Source organism: Achroia grisella, unplaced genomic scaffold (assembly GCF_030625045.1).
Source record: "Achroia grisella isolate CSIRO2021 unplaced genomic scaffold, CSIRO_AGI_Agris_v1 utg592, whole genome shotgun sequence".
In the NCBI taxonomy this organism is placed as follows: domain Eukaryota; kingdom Metazoa; phylum Arthropoda; class Insecta; order Lepidoptera; family Pyralidae; genus Achroia; species Achroia grisella.
Genome location: NW_026712955.1, coordinates 1,756,210 through 1,775,356, shown reverse-complemented (window position 1 = coordinate 1,775,356; position 19,147 = coordinate 1,756,210). Strand labels below are relative to the sequence as shown.

At 35.0% G+C, this 19,147-nt stretch overlaps 1 protein-coding gene across 1 annotated transcript in view; it reads right to left on the bottom strand.

The window, feature by feature from the left end:
• Positions 1 to 2,683: 2,683 nt before the first annotated feature.
• The window catches only part of LOC131848804 (uncharacterized), a 70,586-nt gene continuing 54,122 nt past the window's right edge, over positions 2,684 to 19,147 (bottom strand). The window contains exons 3-10 of the mRNA XM_059198739.1: positions 13,778 to 13,938; positions 13,080 to 13,182; positions 12,510 to 12,698; positions 10,388 to 10,539; positions 9,997 to 10,159; positions 7,781 to 7,914; positions 4,020 to 4,427; positions 2,684 to 3,450 (exon numbers count right to left, since the gene is read on the bottom strand). Of these exons, the coding sequence (XP_059054722.1) occupies positions 3,241 to 3,450; positions 4,020 to 4,427; positions 7,781 to 7,914; positions 9,997 to 10,159; positions 10,388 to 10,539; positions 12,510 to 12,698; positions 13,080 to 13,182; positions 13,778 to 13,938 (1,520 nt within the window). The 3' untranslated portion in view covers positions 2,684 to 3,240. The remainder of the gene's footprint in view (positions 3,451 to 4,019; positions 4,428 to 7,780; positions 7,915 to 9,996; positions 10,160 to 10,387; positions 10,540 to 12,509; positions 12,699 to 13,079; positions 13,183 to 13,777; positions 13,939 to 19,147) is intronic.

Genomic DNA, 19,147 nt, shown 5'->3' with positions numbered 1-19,147 from the left:
TAATTTAATTATATATGTAAAATAAAAAAAATCAAATTAATAAGAATGGATTACCTAAAATTTTAGTTTTAAACTTTACACCACTTTTAACAATATATTTTAGTCATCGTTTTATATTTTTTTAAGCTTTTTAATTTTAGATTCTTAGTTGTACAATTAGGTTATATAAATAAAAAAATAATATAATATTATGTTAAATATAATATAACTTTCTAGCTTTGAGTACATTAATATATCTAATTATAATTTAAGCACGCCGCATCAATACTTGATTAAAAGATATCACTTTTCTAAAGAAAAAAAATATGACTAAGTAATTTATTATTTTTTTACTCGAAATGCATAAACAGTATAAATTCACCCCCAACATTTACAACCTTAAAATCCAACTTAAGATAAAAGATCTTAAGCCGAGTTGTTAAGGACTAAGCTACAACGTTCTTAATAGTTGTGTAAGTATGTCAAAAATATCTGCAGTCGCTTGCAGGCGAGGAAATCCGGCGCTGCGATAGCTGTCTGGCACGAACAACCGGCCTCAAGACGTTTTCATAGATAGCGCTAAACTTAGTACCAGTCTTAGGTACAAGTTTCATAAATTATTTATTACAAATACAGTCTGTTCGAGTTACGAACACTGAAAGACTATTTGCTTTTGCAATAGCATATGCTGGTAGTCACTCTATTCTCCCAAATTTTAATTTAAAAATGAATCTGTATTATTGTAAACATGTACAACATTTATTTGAAAACAATACGAGCTGAGTTTCTTGTCAGTTCTTCTCATCTCGATATCATTCCGAACTGACGGTAGATTTGACATATCATAAAAGTCTGTAATAGACCTACATGAATATAGATATTTAGAATTTAGAATTTTTTAATTTTACAAATAATCTTAATTTAAGCACTTTTGAATACTCACATTTTTTTTATTCTACCACTCATTCGGAACGCAGAATAATCACAAGAAACTTGACTTACTTGACAAGAAAGTTTTTTTTATGTAACTAAAACACAACTAGAAATAATATTTATTCAAATAAACTTAATATAAGCACTTTTGAATTGAATATTCACTTTTTTTTTACTCTACCCCTCATTCGGAACGCAGAATAATCACAAGAAGAACAAGTTGTATTGCTCTTCTAAATTAATATTGTTATATATAAATACATTAAACATGGATTAGGTATATCATATACAATCAACATAAAAACCGCTACGCACTCAATCTTTGTGCAATCAGATAATATTGTCAGCTTTATGAATTTTAAGTAAGTATTTCTATACAAAAAAATGCAGTTCCGCAATTTTATTATAAACTTTTTATATATATAGTTTTAAACATTTGTATTTTGTATTTTTGTATACATATACAAGCTCATTTGAAAATAATAAGATCTGAGTTTCTTTTTAGTTCTTCTTAGCTCGAAAGCTCCAAACTGACAGTAGATTTGACATATCATAAGAGTCTGTAATAGACTTACATGAATAAAGATATTTTGATTTAATGTAATATGTTATTATTTGTATTAGTTACTTATAAAATAGTATACGTAAGTTTCTTGCTTATTCGGTTCCTGTAATAAGTTAGCGTTCCGAATAAGTGGTAGAATAAAAAAATATGAATACTGAAAAGTGTTTATTTATATTAAGTTTCTTTTTATAAAGATTTTTTCTATTTAAACTTTCGTGTTCATTACACTTTATTTATATTGTTAACCGCGTATTACCACGATTAATTTTATGGTAAATAAAGGTATTTACCTCTCTCGACGTTTCGACTAGATTACACTAGACGTGGTCACGAGCTACAGCTCGTGACCACGGCTAGTGGTAAAGAGGGTAATTTTCTGACTGACATTATAATGTCAGTCAGAAAATTACCCTCTTTAAAATTCAGTTAACAGGAACAGGAAGCTGGTATTAGGATGTTATAGACGTTAATTTTAATATAATAATAATTCTATAAAATAACAAAACAACAATAAATTGTATATGTATATTTATTAACATTTTATACTAAAATAATTTCATAAATAAATAAATTACGCACTAAATAAATAAACAATTTATCTACAATTTTGTATTATTACAATATTTACAAATTTCTACTAAAATAATTACCCCTTTGTTTCACGTTCTTGTCTAATAAACCGATTTAGAATATAGATAAGTTTAGTGCAATTGAATATAGGTATATGTACTTTAATATACACGCCATGGCACTAATTTTGCACATAACTCTTTCTCTATATTGGATTATGATACTCACAGAGTTCATTTTAAAGATATTTTACAAGGGGAAACTCTGATTACAATGATATATTTAAATTTGTTATACAGGATGCGATTCTGAAGTACCATTCTGAGATAATAAAGATATATATGTACTATAGCATATTACACATATGAACTATAGTATATATAGTATTTACGTAGTCGGTCTACAGTTACAATACTGGCCCGAAACTAAATTTGACACCTGAGACAGAATTAAACTTTATGTTTTTTAATTTAGAATTAAGATTTTCAGTTCTTTTTTAAATTAGAATTTTGATTCACTAATTGATTGATTCTAAAAAGATACTAATAAATTTATGAGATTTTGAATCAGCTTCATTATGTTATGGAGCGGTATTAGGTAGGTATTTACAATAGTACATGATCAATTTCGGTCAAAGATTCGGTCAATTTACTAATGAAAACAAACCAGAAATTTTATTCGGACAGTCCAGGATATAATCTATTAAATGTTATACGATAACAAATATTTCGGTTGATATTACAAACATGAACCTATATTTTGTTTAGGATTAGAATGTCTAATGAATCACTTTGGAGGATTAAATCGGGACTACACTGATACACACTGATACCAAAATCGAAATCAAGATCATAACCGAAACCGAAATCGTGACCGAAATCGAAACAGAAATTTCGTCGGTTCCAATACTCTGTAATAAAATTGTTCATACATCACACGGCATCATAATCAGTCGTTAAACAGGTGTCGATATTATCTTCAGGATTCAACTTATTTATTGAGTTTAATCTTATTGAGGTCAAATCCGTACGATCACTTTAAAGGATGAAATTGAGACTAAAACCGTTAGCGAAATCATAACCGGAACCGAAATCATGACTGAAACCGAAACAGAAATCAGGACCGAAACCGAAACCACAGTCGAAACTGAAATTTCGTTGGTCACTAATACCAATACCCTATAATAAAAGGTATCATACATCACACGGCAACTGGTTATATCTCAAACAAGCGCCGATATTCTCTTCAGGATTGGACTTCTTGGTGGGAGGTCCAAAGTGTACGGACACTTTGAACGGCTTCACCGAAGTCTCCACTCGACAATGATCAAACTGCACACCTGGGCAGAAGCTGGAGCCGCAGTGATGAGGATCACACACTCCTGGCAAGCTGTACAACGAACTCTGAAAATAATAATTATATTATGTAAGAAAGGAGCAAATGTGGTAGGTCTTAGGACTATAAGTTTAGTCAGTCGGAGTCATGGAGAACTTTTATAATTCACAGTTTATTTGAAATTCGTAACAGGGGTGAACCTATCTACTTTTCTCAGATTAATCTGGTTTGTTGTCGAAATTTCCATTACCAAAGATTTAGCAGTGAAGTGACAGTTTTATAATTTGGGCAGATTCGAACCCTTGACCTTTGGAGTCTAAAGGTCGGGGTAGAAAAGACATGGTCACATTACTTATTAAATAATAACTAAAGGCAATCCATAAAGCGCCATCTAATCCCAAACTAAGAAGAGCTTGTTTATGTACAAGACAACTGATATAAATACAGTTAGATACATTTTTTGTAAATACATTCATAATATATTTAAAAAACACTCAGTAAGATACACAATTAACTAATGAACACAATTGTTTGTACCGTGCAAGGCATCGAACCCGCGACTATCGGGAAAAGCGGTGTTTTAAATCACTAAAACATCAGGATCATCAAAATTCGTTAAAATCATAAATATACTCACGGATACAAAATATTCATTCTCACACTGTATGGTTATTCTGTCTTGGCATCTCTGCCTTCCATAGCCCTTCAAACCAGCACCATAGTTTCCATATCCATAGTATCTTAACTTATCATCTACTCCTTTGAAATGCTGAGCATAGGGGGACAGACGCATCCAACCAAAATTTGCTAAGTCCCATTTCTTGCTATCCCATAGTATATCCCTTGCATTTCGGGCCGTTTTAGCTTCATTGATTTCATCTTCACCATCCCAAAGCATGATTTCTTGTCCGCTACGAGGATCTTCTTCATCAGGATAATCATGGCTCCAATTGTTGTCCCACGTCCTGGCGTTCCACCTTTCACCCCGGCCGGAACTCCTGCCGCTCTGCCCCCAGAGCCAAGATGGCCAGATAAAGCTCCAGATCTAAATATTAGTTATGTTAATCTAACTACAAGGACAGGTGGGTAATAGAATAGAATAGAAGGTTGTAAAACCGATTCCAAAAGACATCATTAAATTTACAATACAAATCCAATTGACATATATTTCCCAGTAATCTCTCCGTTCCTAATTCAATTCTGTTCTTAAGAACTATATCTCTCACTTCCTCATTCCACTCTCTTCTTAAGAATACAAGGTTATTTGCAAAGCGTATTTTGTCAGCAAAGATTTTTGATAAAACTATTTACCGAGATTATTTTTAGGTACTTTTTAATTATTTAGATATTTGTAAAGTTCCTTCGATGTTTTTAGAAGTAACCGAATTTTGCTTTTAGTATTAAGCAATAAAACAACTGTAAAACAACTAGTACCTGTGGTACTCGTTAAATTTAGTAACAAAAATAAAACTTGACAGGAAGGAAACGATGGTAATATAAGATGAGATATGATAATTACAGATGATGCTCAGATGAGGATCAGAGCTGACACTTTAATGCCATTCTTGGCGGTTTAGCGTCGCTTCAGGTGTTACACCTATTGTCAAAAAATCCTGCTGGATGGTTCAAGCCCAGGTGATGGATGGACATATCTACATTATCATAAAATGTAATAACAGGGATAAAGCAATCTCAAATTTGAGATACAATGACATTAAAATCTGACAACACTGCTTAAGAACAGAATCTGGAACATGTGTGATAGCCCTAATATGAAGTTACTCAATATATTTGTATTAATTTCGCGTTCAAATAGTAATTATTAACTTTAGAATATTTCTGAAACATTTGCAAATAGGTAATAGAATATTATTAAACTTAGTGAAGTCTAATCAAGAATTTTGAAACCCGTTATATTTTCCGAGAGATAGCTTTATATGAAATGTCTATTGTAGGTACATATAAATTTAAGAATATAAATATATATCTAATACAAAATAATGACCCACTAAAACGAGATAGGTGTTTTATTGCCGGGGGACCTAGAATTAATATAAATCTTTAACCATTTGTTAGATTGGGTATATTTGTTTAGTACATTTTTAGTTGGCGTACTTTGGGTGGAAATTTGGAATAATTTCGTGAGTATGAAAATAGGCTTTTATTTGGACATTTTAATGTAGGGCCTCGCCACGTGCATTAAAATCTACAGATAACATATATCAGACGTGCCAACCGTAAAAAATGCCTCGTAGATACTAATAATTGCAACACTAGAAAATTTAGTATCCAGTGATAAATTACCTCATATTTTTCTGTATTTCATGAATGGTGCTGAACTTATATTTAATCGTAGACTATAATTTACAGGACTACGAGGATCCTTCTATGGTTGGCAATTTTGACAAAAATGTGTGTATATGTATATCTACAATGTACATATGTATGGAACAGAAAAACATTTGTTGACGGATTCAAAAATTAGGTATTACGAAATATTTGAACAGTTCAATCATTCAATGTGCAGTCTACAAGATATTGAGAAATCATTCATTTCTAGGTACGAAATTGTAGTTGAAAGAAGTTAATAGCTGCCTTTACATGTACCCTATTTTACGTGAAAATCGGCTTTCACGCAGGAAAGAATGTCCATATAAATGTAGACAAAGAGAACGAAAAAGTTCCCGCGCACCGCGCTCGCGCATTCCCACGTTCTTCAATCATGCGTGCTTGAGCGCCTTTTTGAAACAACTGATTATCATTGCTAAATGAGGCACATCTGACTAATTATAGAGTTGTTGACAACTTATAATTCGGCCTCGGTGGTTTAGCGGTTTAACACACCGCCTTACTTACAATAGTCACGGGTTCGATTCCTCGCACGGCACAAACATTTGTATTCGTGAGTATGATTATTTATGTCGGTCTGGGTGTTTTCTATGTATAATATTTATATATTTGCGAAAAAAATATATATTTATGTATGTGTATCAGTTGTCTAGCTTAACTTGGAACTAGATGTCGCTGTGTGATTTGTTCTGATACTTAATTATCTTTATGAATCTTAAACAAGTCTTTAGAAAATAAAAAATGTGGAATAAAACATAAGATCTTAAAAGAACGTGAAATGACATGAAACAGACGCGTTATCACGCGCGAAATAGATATCACAAATTTTTGTAGAATGCGATTACTCAATGGTTATCGCTAACTTTCCCGCGCTAAATCGCATGAGCTTCTGTTCGCACATGAAAGAACGTGTAGTGTAAAGGTAGCTATTAGTTATATACAAGGTCAAATTATATATAAAGTCAAATATTGAAGGTCAAATAAAATTCTATAAATTGTGTTTTAGAGCAATACAAACGCATTATAAGCAACAAAAATAAACACACAATTTTGTTTCTTATATAACACCAACTAAACTTTTGGTATTGTACAATAGAAACAGCAAAGAATCATCTGCTTCTTCCTTATCGCATTTATTTTAGGTCGACGTAATACTTTTTTCTCTTTCATTCATCCCTATTCGCAGTCATCTCGTTATTTACTCCCTTTCCTACCATTTCAGCTTCTTCCTTATCCCATTTATTTGTGGTCGGCGTAATATGTTTTTCTCTTCCATTCATCCCTATTCGCAGTCATCTCGTTATTTACTCCTTCCTACCATTTCAGCTTCTTCCTTATACCATTTATTTGTAGTCGGCGTAATATGATTTTCTCTTCCATTCATCCCTGTTCGCAGTCATCTCGTTATTTACTCCCTTTCCTACCATTTCGTATTCACTCCCTTTCATATCATCTTTCACACAGTCCATCCATCTCTTTTTCGGCCTTCCTCTGTCTTTATAACCATCCACATTCATATGTAAAATATTATCTTCATTTGTACTGCATGCCTATGGGCCACAATAGTCGGTTACTCTTCATCCTCTCCGACACCGGCGCCATTTTCATACTGCCTCTAATGTATTCATTCCTTATCTTATCCATTCTTACCATATCATCTTTCACACTTTCTATATGCTTTCACAATTTCCTGTAATATAGTCTAGATGTGTGTACTAAGATACAATTATTTATTTTATCCATTCTTGTCACACCACACATCAATATCAACATTCACATTTGAGTTGCATGCAGTCGCCTTTCATTCATCGCTTTTACGGGTCAGCAGTCTGTATCAACAGCCATCTATATCACGTACATTCCAAGTTCATTCCGCCCTTCCTCTACCCTTATAACTATCTACATTCATATTGTTGTAACATCTTCTTTAAAATATTATTCAATAAATAACTAAATAATATTATATATTATAAATAAAATATAAACTGCAAAGGATAAATGAACATGTTCAATAGTTTTGAATTAACAGAAAATATTCATAATATTTACCATAGAAGTAAAGCTCGAGGATTGCTTAACTGGTGCAGACTGGATGGTCGGCGCTATATTTGGATCAGCACCAGAGCCTTCCATCTGATCTTCTTGTATATCACCAGGAACTTCCGTGGACATTGATGTACTCACTGAAAGTCGAACAAAATATTTAAGAATTTTTATATGAAAAATACGCTGCTATTTTAACATCATCATATGACATGATACCGATGGGTATCACAAAGTACTTACTTACAAATCATCTACATCGTCATGTACATGATGTACATGTGACGATCATTGTGATGTCTTGTTACTTAATGGATATATCTTACGCTAAACCAAGCTTGTTTTACGGTACCAGACAACTGTATAAATTCATAGTTCATTTTTTTTTATAAATACACACATAATGTACAAAGAGCAGACTAATACAAACAATCATACTCATGAATACAAATGTTTGCATCGTGCGAGGAATCGAACTCGCGATCATCGGCAGTAAAGCTGTGTGCTGAAACGATAGACCATCGAGAGCGTCAAATATTATAAGTTCATTAGATATATTTCTAATTATAGAATTCTATTACGAGTATATACAAGGTAATAAGAAAATGTTATGATGGCTAGGACAAAGCTTCTCTAATATTTTATAGCATATTTGTTTAAATAGTCTTAAATAATATATTAAATTTTCTTCTACAGAAGTGCTACATATAACAGGCTACAATTTTAATTTATTTATAAATAACAACACATTCATTAATATCTATCTCATCATCTGCTTGTTCCTTATCCCATTTATTTGTGGTCGGCGTAATATGTTTTTCGCTTCCATTCATCCCTGTTCGCAGTCATCGCGTTATTTACTTCCTTTCTTACCATATCATCTTTCGCACAGTCCATCCATCTCTTTTTCGGGCTTCCTCTGCCCTTATAACCATGCACATTCATATGTAACACCTTTCTTAAAATATTATTCATTAATATCTATCTAACTACAGTTAATTCTATAGGAATACATATGGTACAATATATTATATTTTTTTGTTAGAAATCAATAATGTCAGACTGCAATTTCGCCTTCAGTTTCGACTTTGTTTTCGTAATTACTTAAAATTAATACAAATCAAAACACAATTCAAATATGTTTTACATCTATATATGTACTTATAGTAAAATATATTTCTATTATCTACAAAGTCAATAATTTACCAAATAATCTTTTAATAATAAACTTTTATAATCTTTTAATTAATAGTAATAATAATTAGCTAATAATCAAAACTTGAATATTGTTTCAAAGAATGTCTTACAACAATATTAGTTTTTGACCGAAACTAGAAACAGAAGCCGAAATTCCATTTTCATTTTCGACCACAAAGGGTTTTTAGGGTATGGCTCTAAATACCCGTTTTGATCGGACATTATTATAGGTAATCATGGACACCATACAACCATAAGGTAGGGGTACTACAAAAATAGTGTCATCAGAAAACCATTTTGTGAGTCCATGCTCTCCTGAGTAGCATATGCCGGCGTAGTGGACCGTTGCGGTACTGGTGTGGTAGAACTATCCGCGCTGGTGTCTGTCACAACCAGGATTGTGGGTTCAATCCATACTGATATTATAAAGCTAGGGTCGATAACGAACGTGACATCCCTAGTAGTTCAGGCGTCCATAGCTTACGGTTACCATTTACCATCAGATGGGCCGTATACTTGTTTGCTACCATTGTAGTATAAAAAAAATATATGACTGTATATTTTGCGAGTGAACGGATTTATAATAAAATTTTACGAAATTGTGTTTTTTATGAAAAAAGTAATAGAAGTCGGGGTAACTTTAGTACCCCGGGGTAATTAGGATGTCTACCGAAATGATAATCGTCGTCTATATACATTTATACTGTATATATGTCACATTGTATGACTCACAGACACACACAATGTGACATGTATGCTTGTGACGCCTATTGTCATGAAATGGCAAAATTTCGACCTTTAAAGCAAATTAAAATAATAAATTAATTAATTATAATTACCAGGATCTGTATTCTGGACTTGATCACCACCAGCGCCGATCCTGAACGAGCGACCGTCGCACGGCGTGTACCTCACGGAACAGTAACCCACGTTGTGTCTGACACACGCCCGGTAGTCATGTCCGGACAAGTGGCGCCCATTGATCGCACAGTTAAACGACCACTAGTACAAATTAAGATATTTACCAGGATCTGTATTCTGGACTTGACCACCACCAGCGCCGATCCTGAACGAGCGGCCGTCGCACGGCGTGTACCTCACGGAACAGTAACCCACGTTGTGTCTGACACACGCCCGGTAGTCATGTCCGGACAGGTGGCGCCAGTTGATCGCATAGTTAAACGACCACTAGTACAAATTAAGATATTTACCAGGATCCGTATTCTGGACTTGACCACCACCAGCGCCGATCCTGAACGAACGACCGTCGCACGGCGTGTACCTCACGGAACAGTAATCCACGTTGTGTCTGACACACGCCTGGTAGTCATGTCCGGACAGGTGGCGCCCATTGATCGCACAGTTAAACGACCACTAGTACAAATTAAGATATTTACCAGGATCCGTATTCTGGACTTGACCTCCACCAGCGCCGATCCTGAACGAGCGACCGTCGCACGGCGTGTACCTCATGGAACAGTAACCCACGTTGTGTCTGACACACGCCCGGTAGTCATGTCCGGACAGGTGGCGCCCGTTGATCGCATAGTTGAACGTTTTGATCGTACCTGCAAGAGGAACGCCTTGTATTATCGGTTTTTTTATGCAAGATAATAGCAGACTAGGCCACGCGTTGCTGTTGGTAATAGTTGCTTTATATATAAAAATTATTTGCAATAAAATAATATTGCGACTATAAACTTATCTTTAAATAGACTTAGAACTTTTATCGGTTTATGATTCATCCCTTATACATTCTGATTAATTCCTAATCGATATTATGTAGTATGAAATTTTATGTATATTGAGATGTTAGCCATCCTATCTTTCAAGTTGGATCAAATTGCACACAATGTACAATTCAAATTTGCAATCGGTTCAGTAGGTTAGTCCATTGCGAACAAACAACGTGGCACGTAATTTTTACATATAAAGATTATAAATACATATTTAATATACATAGACCAAGGCTAATATAAACAATTATACTTATTAATAAAAATTTTCGCATTGTGCTAGAAATCGAATCTGCGACCATCTGAAATAAGTATCTAAAATGGCAGACCACTGAAATCGTAATAGCAAACTATCTCATAAACACACATGTTGTACCATATACCGTCCGAGGAATCGATCCCGCGACCCTCAGAAGTAAAACGCTGTACGCAACCGCTAGGCCACCGAGACTGTCAAGTTGTTAATATCATATTAATTGACTGACACAAACTGATGTACTTCATTATAAAGCGCTGTCAGTGTAGACTCTCTTTGAAGACTGGTCTGAGTATTTAAGCTTTTCTCATATTATGATTTTATATAACAAATAGCAGCCTTACTTTGATGTACTAAAAGGCCTGGTCAATAAACGAAAACATTTAAAATTTGATTAAATCTGAGCCTCAGTACTAAAGACCTCTCGAGTCAATATGATATTTAACGGCCTCGCTTGTCAAACCGGTGTAACACACAGTTTTACATCCGATGGTCGCGGATTGGATACCTCACACGGTACAAACATTTGTATTAATGAGTATTGCTGTTTGATCGATCTAGTTGTTTTCTATATATATTGTGTGTATATTTACAAACAAAATTAGTATTTCTATCAGTTGTGTAGTACCTACCCACAACACAAACCCTGCTTAGCTTGAGACTAAATGGCGTATGACAGTGGGTTTTGCGTGAAAGTGTAACAAGCATCCATCCTTCGATCCAAACTCACAATCTTCCACCTTTATAATAAACTAGCTTTTGCCTGCGGCTTCGCTCGCGTATTACTAAGTATTATTATTAATTAGGTGTAGTTTTTGCGGCTTTACTTTTGTTTAGAGTGTGTAAAAAATAGGGCAAAATCTAAGAAGATTTATACAAACATTCATTTTATCCCCTTAGAGGTGGAATTTATCAAAATCCTTTCTTAGGGGATGCCTGCGTCATAGTAGCTTTGTGAATGCAAAGTCTCAGCCCGATCCGTCCAGTGGTTTGGGCTGTGCGTTGATAGATCACTATGTCAGTCACCTATGAGTTATATATATTTAGATTGTAACACACAGCGCAGCAGTCACATTGGTTTAAAATTGAAAAGTTTTATGCAAACTTTCAACCCCTATTTTAACCCCTTGGGGGTAGAATTAATCAAAATCCTTTCTTAGCGCATGCCTACGTCATAACATCTATCTGCATGCCAAATTTCAGCCCGATCCGCGATCCGTCCAGTGGTTTGGGCTGTGCGTTGATAGATCACTATGTCAGTCACCTTTGAGTTATATATATTTAGGTTGTAACACACAGCGCCATCTAGTCCCACGGTAAGCAGAGCTTGTATTGTGGGTACTAGACGACTGATATACAAACTAAGATAATTTTTTAATACGTACATAAAATACACAGAAAACATCGAGACCGATACAAACAATCATATCTACTGATGAATACAAATTATTACACCGTGCGAGGAATCGAACTCGTCACCATCGCAAGTAAAGCAGTGTGCTAAACCGCTAACCCACCGAGGCCGTGAAAAATATTTGGAACTTACCATTATTCTCCCTGTACCACTGCAGACAGTCGTGTGGTGCGGAGTACGCGAGCGGCATCTGTGCCAGACGCAGCAGCCAAATCCGCGGCATCTCCGTGCCTCGGATGCGTATGGAGAGACGGGTCCCTCTCGTGCCGGATAACTCCTCGCTGTCACGCTTCTCCCTCTCATTCGTTAATGTATAATACACTGAAATTAATTTTAGTTTATTGAGCTACAAGGTTTCTAGTCAAGATCGCTGGAAGGCGTTGGATGCGAGCAGCGTAGGACCGATCGTCGTGGAGATCGTGGGGGAGGCCTTTGTTCAGCAGTGGACGTCTTCCGGGCTGAGATGATGACGATGATGACGATCTACATGATCATGACTTGGGTTAGATTTATGAATCCCACCTAGTGGACTGTGTAAGACGTACAAGCATAAACTTTAATACTAGGCCAACAAATTAGCCTAAAGTTATTCTTCTTTAGTTATTCACTCACTCAGTTTAAAAATGAGTCATATACTTAGTGAGTGAGTGTAACTGTAATGACTCCGAATGTAGTAATTGTTGTTTTATATATAATTCTTACAGTGCTGTCCGTGATTCTGTCCACATATAGTGAAGTTGTTGGTCCCTTCTCCCAAAATCATGGCGTCCTCATCACATTCTCCTGTAGCTCTATTTGGTTGGCCCTGTAAAATATAATGAGACAGTAAATGATTTATTTTGTTCATTTGTTACATCTGACGCCAAGAAACATGCCAAAATTTCGTAGTTACTATATTTTATTAGACTTGACTTCACCATAGTAAGTTTTTTTCTTTTTTTTACCATATTTTAATTAGTTAAATTGAGTTGATGAAAGATGAAACGTTAAGTAAACTTTTAATTACTTAGACTTAATTCTTAATTAAAAATAATTATTTAAAATTAAGTCGCATTTGGGATGGAGGCACCAATTCTTAATAATAATAATAATATTATAAATGTGAAAGTAAGGATGTTTGTTATGCTTTCACGCAAAAAACTACTGAACAGTTCAATAGTTTCCTGAACCGATCATAATAAAATTTTGTACACATGTTCTTAAAGATATTAGAAGGAACACAGGATGTTTTTATTAAAAAAACAAATATTTTTTATTCAATGCGAGCGAAGCCGCGGGTAAAAGCTAGTGCAGTAATAAAGTAACTGGTAAAATGTAGTAAAAGAAAGAAAAAACACAATGGTGAAGTTCACAGAGTTTTATAAAATCTAGCTATATTGGGGAAAACGGAAAATACTCACTATTGTGAAGTGTACAAAGTCTATTCTCAACTGCATGATGCCCTCTGTAACCTTGTGTATAGTGATATCACAGTCTTGCTCCCCGTTCCAGAGGTCAGGGAAGCTGGGAGACATGAAATATGTGAGATTATTCTGCACCGTCCCACCACAGGAAACCTCAACTGTAATAGAAATAATAAATACTAATGTATATGTTTATAATAATATGCACATATTATTATTATTGTTATTATTATATGTATATAATATTGTTAGGGAATTTACTATGTATATATATAGGGAAAAATATGTGTGGAAACGTCTGTCATGTACCTGTATGGTTCTGCGGATTTCTTGGGCTTCAGGGTCTCGAAGATATCTTCGCTAGCTTTCCAGTTTCACAGTAGGTTTAACACAGTTCTAATTTATTTTAATTCACAACACAATGCGCGCGCGCGTCAAGGCCGCTGTACGGTCAGTTCAGTACTAGGTAAGGGAGGGGAACAGAAACCGCGGGAACACAAACTAACGGACTCTAATATAATAATCTGTGCTTACGATGATACAAGGTAGATTTTGAACAAATATAATTATTTACGTTTCTTTCATTCCATTCATGCGTCATCTACCACCTTCTGTCTTATCTTTGCTACCCAAAGATTATCTGGAAGAGATCGCTTACGCAAAAAGACCTTTTAGTGTGCAATTTGATCCAACTTGAAAGATAGGATAACTTACATCTCATTTATAGTCGCAATATTACTGTATCTTAGAACCTTATTCTAGAACCGGGTGTGCCAGTATCTAAATATATATAACTCAAAGGTGCCTGACATAGTGATCTATTAACGCACAGCCCAAACCACTGGACGGATCGGGCTGAAATTTGTCATGCAGGTAGAGGTTATGACGTAGGCATGCGCTAAGAAAGGATTTTGATTAATTCTACCCCCAAGGGGATAAAATAGGGGATGAAAGTTTGTATGAAACTTTGTCAATTTTAAACCGATGGGACTGAGACTTTGCATGCATAAAACTACTATAACGTATGCATCTCCTAAGAAAGGATTTTAATAAATTCCACCCCTAAGGGGATAAATTAACGCGAGCGAAGCCGCGGGCAAAAGCTAGTATTTATATAATCATTAAACTACAGTTAATCTAACATTCATTTAGCAAGATATTTCCCCCTCCGATCGAACCCCCGTCCAATTCAAACGGGGATCGAAAGTACGACGGCCTGAGCCGAGGTTCCAACCCCTAGTGGTGCCCTCAGACTAAAGTCGTATCCGTCAGGCAGGAGTTGGCCTTCAGCCGCTCCATAAGTCCTTCCGCGGGTTTGGAGTGCCATCTGCACTCGCCCCCTAACGTCCGGTGAAGGTGTAAAGGCCAGCTGCGGCCAACAGCATTAGAGTAGTCCGAAAAACAAAAGCAAGATATTATACATAACTCGCGTATAAATCTCCAACAATGGCTTGGCTATTCAACAGGATATCTAATTTGCTCAGTACTATTTCTCGCTTTATTGCAACAGAAGCCACTTTGTGGGGTACACAAACGACTCGCTTAATGCTCTATACTTATATCTATATGTCTTTGTCGAATATAATATTAATAAAAAAATTAAAAGTATTTTGTATATTTTTTATTTGGAAACTAGCTACTCGCCCCGGTTTCGCACCAGTGTACATGCATTATACATATAAACCTTACTCTTGAATCACTATCTATTAAAAAAAACCGCTTCAAAATCCGTTGCGTAGTTTTAAAGATTTAAGCATACATAGGGACGGACGGACAGCGACAGCGACTTTGTTTTATACTATGGAATGATGACGAAGTATTGCACAGGGTGAAAGAAAAACGACAGATATTGAATGCTATAGGCGAGAAAAATGTTAAGACACTTGATACGTTACGAGGAATTTATGAAAGTAATTATTGAGGGAAAGATAGAAGAAAAGAGGGGGAGATGAAGACCAAGGCACAGCTATATCAAGCATGTGAAAGACAGAATTGGAGTTGTGGCGTATCAAGGTTAAAAGAGTGGTAGATCGTAGAAGTAGTAAGAGCTCCACCGACAAGAGCGTTGCTCGTAAATTTATGAATGAATGAAAAAAAACAGCTAAACAACTATGAAAATAGAAATTATTTACTTTAAATTCAACCTATTACATCTCAATATAATTTATTTCAGAATAATTCACACTGCGCCATCCAGTCCCAATTTAAGCAGAGCTTGTGGGTACTAGACACAACTACATCGATAATTTTTTTTATAAATACATACTCATTAATACATTTGTGCGAGGAATCGAACCCCCGACCATCGCAAGTAGTACTTCTTTTAATTTAGCCTATTAAACCAGTATGTCTATATAATTCAGGTTACGATCTTTAACTTCTTATATATATTACTAGCTGTACACGCGACTTCGTCTTCGTGGAATTTAACTTTACTTTTCTAAAATAAAAATAAAATGAAAGAAGCCTAAGTTACTCCTTATTACATCAGCTACCTGCCAAAAAAAGTCCGGTCAAAATCGATCCAGCTATTTCAGAGATTAGCCGGGACAAACAGACACACAGACAGACAAGCAAAATTTGTAAAAAATGTTATTTTGGTGTATGTATGTATGTACCGTATTTAATAGTAAGAAACGGTTATTTCAATATTACAAACAGACACTCCAATTTTATTTATGCGTATAGATTATTACAGTATTTTCATATAATTATCCGCTCAGATAGCTGTGTGTTTTTTTATGTCATGATAAAATAATATAATGAAGATATATTCTTTTAATAATACATATAGAAAATACATTACAATATATCCAAAATGTATTGAGAATGGACTATCGAGTTCTCGTTCTTTTTTATGGTCTAGCGGTTTAGCACCGCTTTCCTGTAGTCGCGGGTTCGAATCGCATAATATGTGGTATATTTTTTTAACTGGTGTGTTATAGGTTTGAGGCTTTTATTTATGTATTTATCTTATATATAAAATTCTCGTGTCACAGTTTTCGTTCCCATACTCCTCCGAAACTGCTTGACCGCTTCTCATGAAATTTTATGAGCGTATTGAGTAGGTCTGAGAATCGGCCAACATCTATTTTTCATCCCCCTAAATGTTAGGGGTAGTCCACCCTTAAATTTTTTTCATATTCATGATTACAAATGTTTCGATTCCTTGCACGGGAATCGAACCCGCGACCACGGAACTAAAGCTAAACCACTATACCACAGAGGCCGTCAAATACCACCTATTTCCGGCTTTAACAATAAAATTACAGTGTAAAGAGGCGAGATTATCATGAAAACGTTATCTATAAAATCCCATGATAAAATCAAATCAACCTACAGTATAGAAAACCCATAACTTGCGATATGTGGTCGTAACTTCCTATACACGGTACGTAAATGTGATTTACAACTGCCGAACAATATGCCATACGATTACTGATAAAACCGCAACTTTCATATGAAAGTGGGGCATGTGTAGCTACCCGTTAGGTGTCATCTCTTTTTCAAAGTGTTTGTCTTATTATTTAACTAGCTACTCACCCCGGTTTCGCACTGGTGTACATGTATTATACATATAAACCTTCCTCTTGAATCACTCTATCCATTAAAAAAAACCGCTTGAAAATCCATTGTGTAGTTCATGTAGGACATGCATAGGAACAGACAGCGACAACGACTTTGTTTTATACTATGTAATGATGCTCGTTAAAATCTATATCAATAAAGAGATAAAGTTGGCATGTTTTTTTATACGAAGTAAGAGCTAGGTTTTTTTAAAACCCAGGGGACAAACAAGCTTACGGCAAACCTGATGAGTAAGTGATAGTGCCCCGCCCATGAGCACCCGTAACACCAGGGGAATTGCAAGTGCGTTTGCCTTTTAAGAAGGAATAAGCTCTTTTCTTGAAGGTTTCAATATCGTATCGGTTCGGAAATATCATTGCTGGAAGGTGATTATACAATGTGGTGGTGCATTGTAAACAGTTTCTAGAAAAATGCACTGTGGAGGACCGCCATTCATCCAGATGATCAGGATGGTATTTTAATTTCTGGCGGGTGGTACGGTGGTGAAACTCAGCAGCTGGCATCAAACCGAACACTCAACATGATATAAGCGGTAGAAAAAGCATAGTTAAGTATATAATACTTTAACATATAAAAATGTATAGTTAAATATATAACGATTTAGTTATATATTTAACTATACATTACGGAGTTACTAAGATAAAATATTAACATGCACTAAGATAATAGAAGGATGAAGGTCTTAAAGCAAATACGATTTACGGTGTTACTAAAATGTAAAATTAATGTAGAAAACGAAAGTGTAAGGATGAAGGTACTGATGGAGAGTCAGACTGACTATATGTACTCAGACAGCTGGTGGAGTATCTAATCTATACATCTATACATATAAATAAAATTGGAGTGTCTGATTGTAATATTGAAATAACCATTTTTTACTACATGTATATGAATACAAATACGGTATATACACCTTAATATTTTTTTACTATTTTTGTTTTTCTGTCTGTCTGTTTGTTTCGGCTAATCTCTGAAATGGCTGGACCCTTTTTTTGTAGGTAGCTGATATAATAAGGAGTGACTTAGGCTACTTTTATTTTAGAAAAATTCTTTTATTCCAGAAAAATAAAGGTAAATTCCACGCGGACGAAGTCGCGGGAACTGCTAGTATAATATATAATAGCTGTTCTCGGGACTAGGTATCTGTGTGAATTACACAGTGCAATCTAGTCCCAAGATAAACAAAGTTTGTGTTATGTGTATAAAAAATCAAAATTCAATTATCTTTATTCATGTACACTACATGACTCTTACGATATGTCAAATCTACCGACAGTTCGGAATGATTTCGATATGAGAAGAACTGACAAGAAACTCAGCTCGTATTCTTTTCAAATAAATATCGTACATGTTTACAATAATACTGATTCATTTTCAAATTCAAATTGAGGAGAATAGAGTGACCACCTGCATATGCAATGCAAAAGCAAAACGTCTAATCAGTGTTCGTAACCTAAACATACCAGTCCCCACAAGCAGCACCCGTTCACGAGTATGACGGATGAGCCAGTCATCATTGCACTCAACCATATTAGAGGGAGCACATTCACCCGGCCCATCACGCCGCCACAAGTTTGAACTTTATAAATAACTGATACAAAACTTTTCTTTATTTTTTTTATTTGTTTTTAAATTTAGGGACTTGTACCATCTAAGTACATGCCAGTCCCATTGTACCCTAAAACTAATCACTCCATTACCTCACCAGTGAACAAATTACCTTAGCCGCACTGTCTGAATGACACAAAACTTAAATATAAATATTTTTATAAATACATA